Raw genomic sequence first — 9,414 nt, forward strand, 5'->3', positions numbered from 1 at the left:
CAATTATCTCAAGTATCATTTAGTGGGAGCACTGTGCACCTGGGGGATGCTGGCCTGGAGAGCAGGACCCCTTTCTCCTGGTCAGCCTCCCTTTTCCATCCCTTCCCCATTGTGCTCTCATGCACGCTCTCTTCCACTGAATACTCTTTGGTTTAGTGTTGTTTTTTTCTTGTACAAGAATATCACAATAGCAGCACTAGCAGCACTCAGTTGCCTTCACTACTGTTGACCCAGAAACTGCAATCAAATCACCTTGACATGTTCAACCTTTAGTTTCTTTTACGTCCCGCCACCCCAGCAAAAGCCTTAGGACTTAACACTTCATCATCTGCCTCCTCTAGTAGCCAAATCCATGTTTACAATGTCAAATTTCCATAGTTTCGAACCCACCCACTGTAGATAGCATCTTATCAGAAACCATTTCTCGTTGCAGGCATTTCTTTCAGGCAGGGCTGGAAGGGGCCAGAGGCCTTCACAGATTATCTGTTTGCAGAAGACATTAGACCTAGAACAAGCTGTTTTTTAATGGCATAGAGTGATCCAATACTGCGAGAGTTGACTAGGATTATCGTCCCCCCCAACACCCCTCCGCCGGCTCCGTGGGGAGCGGGCGTGAAGCGCAGGTTCGCCGTCTCCTTGATCTTAGAGGCACAGAGAATTTCAAGCCGCCTGGGTGAAGGAGTCAAAATGCCACCAGAGCCAGAGCTTGGCTGAAGGTCACAAAATCCATTCGGAGCTGGGCAACGCGTCCCAGCCGCTGGCCACTCAGCTGGCGTTTGCCAGGGAGGGGAGGCAGGAGATGGACCTCACCTTGCAGCCTCATCCTCCCCACGTAATCCCTCTCTAAATGAGATGGAAAATAGACTTTTTTCTGACACCCTCACCCTGCTGAAGAGAAGCATTTTCCCCCCAAAACGCTACAATCCCTGTGCCATTCCCAAATGCTGGCTCCTAAATGTTGTTTTCTATTTCCTCTCCGTTACCCTCTCCCTTCCTCTTCCAAAAAACCTCTTCCCAGGGATTTCTCTACTGCTCAGTTCATCGGTGCCCAAACGCCTGCTCCAGCAGCGAGCCTCGTGCATGGACCAGCAGCTTCGCCCGTGCCTGGTGAGGCCGGAGCGGTACCACAGCCAAGGGGCTGGGCTCCGGCAGCGTGGCGAGGGTGGCTCGGTTCTGGGAGGCTGCGGTGGCGCTGGGCTCTAGCGCCGCGTTGGGAATGCCTGCACTGACACTTGACCTTCTGCCGCAGCGACCGGGAGGGCAGCTGTTTGCTTTCCCCCCACTGCACTTCTCCTTACAGAAAGGAAGGGAATTTATTTCCCCATGGAAGAGCAGGGGGAAAGGGGAGGAGTCCTAGCTCACTTGAGATCTGAATCTTAAGCTTTTAGAATAAGGTGCAAAATAAAGGTCTTAAAAAGAAAAGAGGAAAAAAAAAAAAAAAAAAAGAAAAAAAGAAGAAAAAAAAAAACCAAAAAAAAGTGTCTGAGGTTTGAAATCTTTTTTGTTTAAAGCAGCCTGGTTTTTGTTTTTTTTTGTTTTTTTTGTTTTTTTTTTAAGATAAACTCCGCTGTGCAAAACTGTGCATTTTCTTTGGTATACATTTAGGTAGTTTTAACTTAGTACTTTTTCTATGTATATATATTTTTTATTTCTCATTTTTCCTTTAGAAGAGAATTAAATTCTCCCCCCAAAAATCATAATTTTGCTGGAGGCTACGGATTGGCCTGATATTACATAATGCCCCTTATGTAATTGGAAAGAGAGAAATTGATTCTAACTATCAAACTACTGGCCTCAAAAGGAGTTTAGACTTTCTGACAATGTCGGCCTCTCTGAAGTGATCACCAGCTTTTCAACCCAAAAAGTTCAACACTGACTTTTTTTTTTTTTAAATTACACAAGAGAAAATAAAAACTACACTGCAACAAAAATAACCATTTGTGTTCATGTAGTTAGCAGCAGCTTTTTAAAAAATAATTATAATAATAATAATAAGGCAGATTCTTGCCTTTGTTATGCCATTAAAAACATTCTTGTTCCCTAGAGAGAAGCATTCTGGAAAAAGTTGAAAAAAAAATAATAATAACCCAACCAAAGCTTGCCTGCAAGTTCAAGTTTTGTAAAAAAATATATACATAATTTATTCTACAACATATGTGCCTTCTGTTCATACTTAGACATGTTTAGTGCTTTGTGTTTAGAGTTCATTTTCTGTCGTCCCTCCTCTGAGGACAGCCCTAAAACCAGCCTGGGTTTCTCAGGTCTGCTTGCCTTCACCCCGCTCTTCAACAGTACCGTTGTCTGAAAACTGTTCTGGGCCAACTTCTCAGGTCAACGTGCCTTTGACCGATAGATGTATTTCTTTCCTTTTTTTTTTTTCCTTTCAACCAAAAGAGAGAGGAAGGATTTGTCACTCATATTTCCGACTCCCGCCGTAGCGGCCGTGGCTCTAGAGGCACCCCTGCTTGGTTGTGGTGGTCCATGTCCGGGTGGGTGTCTGTGCTCATGCTCTCAGGCACCCCCGTGTCAATCTCGTCCTCCTCTTTGCTGGTGAGGGCCACTTCATTCTCGTAGCAAAAGGAGTTTGCATTAGAGAGAATGTATTTCTTTTCTGCTAAGTCTCTGGCACTACAGATGGGTGTGTTGGGCACTTCGTATGTTTTGTGGAACCTTGAGTAGTCCACTTTGTAGTAGTTTTTCTCTTCAAAGAGTACAGGCTCGTAGCGGTGGCCCCAGAGGATTTCATTTGCCAGATATGAGCTACGGCACTGGGTAGTCATGGCGGTAGCTTCCACCATGCCCTCTAATATTACTACAATTTCAAAGTCAGCATTGTCCATGTCTTGTTTGCTCAAGTCATACAAAGGACTGTCTTCATCTATCTCGTGTACTATCGTAATTGGGGAGACCAGGAATATGCGGTCTATCCCGCTGTCAAACCCTACATTGATGTCTATTTGATCCAAGGGGATGTACTCCCCTTCTGACGTGATCCTGGATTTGAGGAGCTGTGCTCGCACATGTGCCTCCACCAAGTGGCTTTTCCTCAGGTTTCCCACACGCCACATCAGACACAGCTTTCCATCTCTCATGGCCACCACGGCATTGTGGCTGAAGACTAGAGTTTCATTTCTCTTTTTTGGCTTAGCCATCTTTGCCATGACAGCACCAATGATGAAGGCATCAATGATGCAGCCTACTATAGACTGGAAAACCACCATGAAAACTGCGATGGGGCACTCGTCTGTGACACACCTGAAGCCATAGCCGATCGTGGTCTGGGTCTCGATGGAGAACAGGAAGGCTGCGGTGAAGCTGCTCACTTGAGAGACACAAGGTTTGCTATTTTCTTGATTCTCCAGATCCCCATGCAACAGTGCAATCAACCAAAACACACAGCCAAAAAAAAGCCAGGAGAGGATGAAAGTCAGGCAGAAGATAACTAGCATCCACCTCCAGCGGATGTCCACACAAGTGGTGAAGATGTCTGCCAGGTATCGCTGTCCCTTCTCACCCACGTTAATGAACTGGACATTGCAGTGGCCATCTTTTTTGACAAAGCGGCTCCTGCACTGCTGCCTGGTGTGTACCTTACTCTTTCCATTCCCAAAACCGTTGGCAACAGCCATGGTTGCCAGCTTCATGCCGTCCTCTTCTGAAGACACGATGCTGTAGCGGTTGGTTCGCACGCTGCCCATCACTACTGCTGTGGACTGAGGTGCTTCTGCTTTAGAAAACAGTCTAAGTTTCTGCAAAACCCTTTGGAGAAACAGTTTTGAAAGTTCTAGAGGAACACACACACACAGAAAAACTGGGGAGAGGCCGGAGTCCCCGAAAGCCCTTGGATCAACCAAGGACAGTCTTCTGGCATGCAGAGTTAGCTTAGCAAGTAACCGTCATAGAGAGGGCATGGTCTGCAAGAGAAAAAGAAACATCGTGTTAGATCCTGGAGGAACAGGGTAAGGTATCAAACCTGAAAGAATCAAGTACAATTACTCCAATGGACCTGCAGGAAGTTTCCTTACTCTTAACGGCAGCATTTTCTGGAATGCACGATGTGCACAGCTGTGTATTGACAGAAGTGACATCATTAGTACAAAGGCATCACCCTTCCTAAGTGACAGCCCTGAAGTGACAGTGTCACACAAGTGTCTAGGCAATATTCACTTTAAAGCCAGATGTGCAAAGAACCTATCTAATACTTACAACTGTGTTTTCTGTTTATTTTGAAACAAACAATTAGCCCTGACATCCATCTGTTCAAATATAAGGACTGAAGCAGTTTTTCATGACATACAATTTGTCGCTCCTGGACTGTTTTACCCATGATAAAGAAAGGACCGTGCAAAAGGGAAGATGATGTGACCTGAGAAAAGCAATAAACTTGGAAAATGCAAGTGTCAGGGATTTCCATGAATTCACATTGCATATAACTTTGTTTTAATTAAACTGGGGGGGGAAAAAAAAAAAAAAGAAAAAGAAAAAGAGTTGTGTAGTCTCTGCAAATGGCAGGAATAAGGGCTGCATTAGTTCCTCTAACTCCAGACTCACTGGGTTCTGTGTGGTTTTTTATGCTTACATTTGGCTAAGTTATAGGAAGCAAACTAAACCTTGCAACGACACTCATCTGCTCCTAATGCAACTAGCAAAAGGCTATGATGGAGTAGCACTGGCCGAGGGTCTTCCTAATACCTTTGGTAGCAAGGACCAGCACCTTCCCCTCGGGAGCCCGAGGCAGCCAGTTCCGTCTCCCATGGGTAACGGTTCTGAGCATCCTGTGGGTCTTAAATGTCAGCAATTAAGACTCAGCAGAGAGGCTACAAAAGCTTCTTCCTGAGGGTAGAAGCCACCAAACTTGTTTCAGGGAGGTCTGGCTTAGACCCAGGTTAAGCTTTTAACAAGTGCGTCACCCATTAAGTCATGTACTGTATATCAGGAAATGTAACTGAAATACTGCAGAGGAGAAGAGATGCGTTAATGCAACGGCTCCATCCACATGTGCACCCCATGGAGGAAATAAAACTAAAACCAAGTGATGGGGAATGTCTGCTGCCCGTTTGGCGTAGGAGAGGAGACTTCAGTACCATTTACAGCAGTGAGGGATTAAATCACGATGCTCTTCATAAATCAGTATTATCAAAACTCATCTGAGTTTGTTCAAAACCCAACAAATCTGCAGCCACCAAGGAGCACGACCTCTGCCCACAAAGCGGCTTCAGTACTCTGTGCCTCTTCCTCTGACACCCGTCTGACAGCAGCTGCAGGTAAGAGTTCATCTCCTTTCCCCAAAGCAGCCCCTAACGCCCTGCAGAGGGGTTCCAAAAACTTGAGAGATTTCAAACAGCTCCTCAGGCCCCCCACATCCTTCAGCCACATTACAAGGGTTTGAGGTCAGCAGCACTTGTTAGGAGAAAAGCAGGTGACAAACAGAAAACGCCATGCTCACAGTGGCACACAGGCTGGTTTTCCCTCTAGAATCTCTTAAGCATTTACTTTTACCTTCTCTTTTTTCCTCATTTCTGTTTGTTGTGCAAGAATGCGTCCCAGTGCCTACTTGCCGAGATTAGTCATCTGTGACTTCAGCACCGTACAAGACATTTTGGCAGCTTTTGGTAGGTTCGGTAATGCCCAGTTTTCAGTGCGGCTCCCAGCAATGCAGGTTTATGGTGCAGCTGCCCTCTTCCCTATCTGACCATCTTGCCTACACTGTGCAAAGGCTTTACGCACCTTTTTCCCCTTCACGCCTTTTGGATCATGGGGTTTCTCATTCCCATCAGGATATTATTCTCAAAAGCACAAAGGTATTCTTCTTATGTTCACTTAATTTTTGGGGCTGAAACTTGAACACGGCAGGGGAGGGGGGGCGGGGAGCGGGGAAGCAAAACTGCTATTAATACATTCTGCACAAAAAACTTCTTGGAAAACCATTGCATTGGTCTGCAAATAGATCACTTTTATAAACCACATCCTATAATCATAGTCGTGTTCGACTTCCACATTCAAAGTCTGTTTTCTTTCAAGCTGGTGGAAACACACAGCCTAGGAAAGTTTATTTTGAAGGTGTTCCCCCTCCCCCGGCATTGCCTTTTGGATTTTAGAGGAAGACTTGCGGTGGAGGGAAAGATAAGCTGTGAAGTCTCAAGTGTCTGAATGTGCAGCTTCCCCCTGCAAAAGTCTTGACCCGAAGACATTTGTTTGAATTCCACAAATCACTGAAATCCTAACACCAGCTCGCCGCTGGCTGCATTCAGAAGTTTTGGACCCAAATTATGTATCATACACCGTCATATTCCTGCTCTGAATGGCTGAGCACCTTCTGCCTGCTGTACCTGGTGCAGCATTTCTCCCTCCTAGCCCGAAGCTGTCGGCACTCAGCCCTTGGCAGCGAACCTGCACCAATTTGGCTCTGAGGATCTTTAAACTCCCGGGCTGTGCCTGGGGCCACCCTCTTCGACCTTTACAGACTGCCTGAAGTTTAGACAACAAAGCCCTGGCATGCTGTGCCGCGGCAGAGTTGTCTTCTCTCTTTTACAGCACAAACTGCCTCTCTTCCTGAACGCAAGTGCATGGAGGATGCCGGGGATGGCAGCACCACCAGCACCGTGAGCAGGGACTGGCCAGGGCAACACGGCAGGTTTGACTGTGCTCCCGCTCGGCAGCACAGGCTCTGTCGAACACCCGGTAGATCCTCCAGCTGCCTGATGGGTGTTCACCCTGACTTTCACAGCTAGCTTCAGCAGAGGTTCCCCCCAAATCCCAGAAACAATCAAACTAGCATGAAAATCTAATGGTTCTTGTTTTGCTAATCCACCTGCTGCTCGAAGGCAAAACAAGTTTGCTGCCCCCCCCCCCCCCGCCCCCCCCCATTATCACATATTAGTGGCACTAAAGATGCCAAGGTAGTGTGGGACCAGCCGCACAAGCCTCGCTGGGCAAAAGAAGCCAACGCGGTACCCACCAACCACCCCAAATCTTTGTATAATTGGGCCCAACACACTGCACCCAGACACACACACGCAGCTGCAAATTCAATCATCACTAGGTGTGTTATTGTGATTAATTCAAGCTACCTTTCCTCCTGGAAGAGAACACCAGATTAGAGCAAAGCAGCTTGTAATTACCAGCACAGGCACGGACCCAGCATTACCGGGAAGGGATGAGATGGGATGGGAGAGCCCCAGGCTTGCTCTGCTGCAAGGGGATGCTTGGAGGAGGAGAGGAACACAGGGCTGTGCTGCATCTGCAGCGTTTCTGAAACAACGTTTGTGGAAATGCCACGATGAGGAGCCCAAACCCTCACTTTCCCCCTCAGCAAGCATCCCCTTCAAGACCTCCCCCCCCCAAAGACGTTAACATCGCGCGTCGAAACTCCACAACAGCTCAAAGGGGGTTCTGTGCAGAAGGTTTAACGCTGAGCAAAAACTCTGAAGTGCAAAAAGAGCGGGGGGGGGGGGGGGGTGGGGTGTTGAGAGAGAAGCACTAATGAGCATTGGAGCAGTTATTCCCAGGCTGACGCCACACAGCCGTGCAGCCAGCCGGGCACATGTTGCTAAGAGAGCACAGCACCACCTTCACCAAGCGCCTTCCCCTGCTGCCCTCGGCACGCAGAACAAAGGAGCTGCTCGCCCCAGCGAAGCCTGTTCCCACAGCCCCAGCTCCCTCGCTGCTGGGCACAACCACCCCTGTAACCTTTCTCCAGACCCCTGCATTACTTAAAAGTCATTCCCCAGGGCTTCTCCACTGGTTTGGGTAGGACTCAAGTTACACAAAGTCCTGAGCTGCCTTCAGGAGAAGGATCTGTCCTTCACGCTTAGGCGGTGGGAAAGGGGAAAAAAAAAAAAAAAAAAAAAAAAAAAAGAGTAGATGATGTAGGGAAATGGGTGCGAAGAAATAGGAGAAAGGAAAGGACAAGTGGTGTTTGCATCTGCTGTCCTGCGAAGGAGACGGGTTCAGGATATTTCTAGCTGATGACAAAATAACTACAAGTGGAATAGTCATCACCAGGGGGTGTACTTGATGCACCGGCTGTGAGGATGGAAAAGCAAACAAGTGTAAAGGTAAGGCTGGAACACAGAAACAAGTGCGGGCTGCCTGCGGGCTGGGGGTGGCGACGGGCAGGGGGCAGAGCGCTGGGGGTGCTGGCTCAGCCCAGGCCACCTGTGGGTCCCCAGCTGCCCCCGCCCCAGGGAGATGACAAAGCAGTCGCTCAAGCCTGCGAATAAATCTGCCATTCCTTATCAGTATTTTTTCCTTTCACTGTCATGAACTAAGTTGAAACAATACAGTCTCTTCACAAGCTCCCCAGCTGCAAGGTTTGTTTTTGTTTGGGTTTGGGGTTTTTTGCTTTCTTCCTATTTTTTTGGCAGGATGATTAAAAATAACACACACACACACACACACCCCGTTTCCAGAATGCCAATGAATGAAGTTACAGGTTCATTTCACACCCCGATAAAACATTTCGGACGCTCCTTTCAAAAACACGCATCTGATCTCGAAGACTTGATGCTTTTGACCTCTCTTGTACAGGAAACAACAGGCGAGAAGAATGGAAAGGGATGGAGCGGTGCTACTGCTGCGACGCCGAGTTGTCATGCAAACTTCCAGCCCTTCCCCAGAATAAAACATCCCGGGGCGGGCAGGGGGGAAGCAGCTGGTGCATGGAAAGTTATGAACACAAACAGATGCTGCAAGCAGATGCTCGAGTGTTCGCAGCATACCTATCTAATTATTTTAGGCACCGAGAATAGCTCGGGGATGGTGCATGAGAAAGGCAGGAGTTCCCCCTTGGAAGGGCTGTGCCCGGGCGTGCAGCACAGCCAGCGGCACCGAAAGCCGGGCCGGGGGGGGACCCGGGGACACTGGCCGCCCCCCGAGCTGGGGCGCATCCCCCTGCCCCCGCCAGCCGCGGCGGCACCTGGAGGCGAGCTGACTGCGCGTCCCGAGGCGATGGAGAGAGAAGGCGCCGCTTACCTGCCGCTGCCCCTGCAGGGTGCCCGTGGAGTTCCAAGGGGTAAGATCCCGCAGCCGGGGGGACGCACAAGCCAGTCCCGGGGTGCCCGGTGCCCGCCACCGCCCCGCGCCGCGCTCAGGCACTGGATGAGCCGCTGCCCCGCGCCGCGGCTGCCATGTGATGTTTAATAGCGGCCCCGCCGGCCCCGCCCCCGCGCTGCGCCGCGCCAATGGCGGCCGGGGGGCGGGGCAGGGGGGCCGGGGGCTGCGGCGGGGCCGGGGCTGCCCCGCCGGGCCGGGGGGGACCCGCGGGGAGGGGGCCCGGGGCTGCCCCGCCGGGCCGGGGGGGCGGGGGAGACCCGCGGGGGGGCGGCCGGGGGGACCCGCGGGGAGGGGCCGGGGGGGGACCCGCCGGGCCGGAGGGGGGACCTGGGGAGGGGCGGGGGGGACCCGCGGGGAGGC

General features: G+C 50.0%; 1 protein-coding gene across 1 annotated transcript; it reads right to left on the minus strand.

Annotated features, from left to right (window-relative positions):
* Nucleotides 1-1,519: 1,519 nt before the first annotated feature.
* KCNJ2 (potassium inwardly rectifying channel subfamily J member 2) lies at nt 1,520-9,106 on the minus strand. The gene is made up of 2 exons (XM_056322253.1): nt 8,974-9,106; nt 1,520-3,914 (listed from the first exon to the last, which is right to left on the minus strand). Exon 2 carries the CDS (start codon nt 3,696-3,698, stop codon nt 2,415-2,417), a length of 1,284 nt encoding a protein of 427 aa, XP_056178228.1. The 5' UTR covers nt 3,699-3,914; nt 8,974-9,106; the 3' UTR covers nt 1,520-2,414.
* Between the last annotated feature and the right edge of the window lie 308 nt (nt 9,107-9,414).

Source organism: Falco biarmicus, chromosome 1 (assembly GCF_023638135.1).
Source record: "Falco biarmicus isolate bFalBia1 chromosome 1, bFalBia1.pri, whole genome shotgun sequence".
Classification (NCBI taxonomy): Eukaryota; Metazoa; Chordata; class Aves; order Falconiformes; family Falconidae; genus Falco; species Falco biarmicus.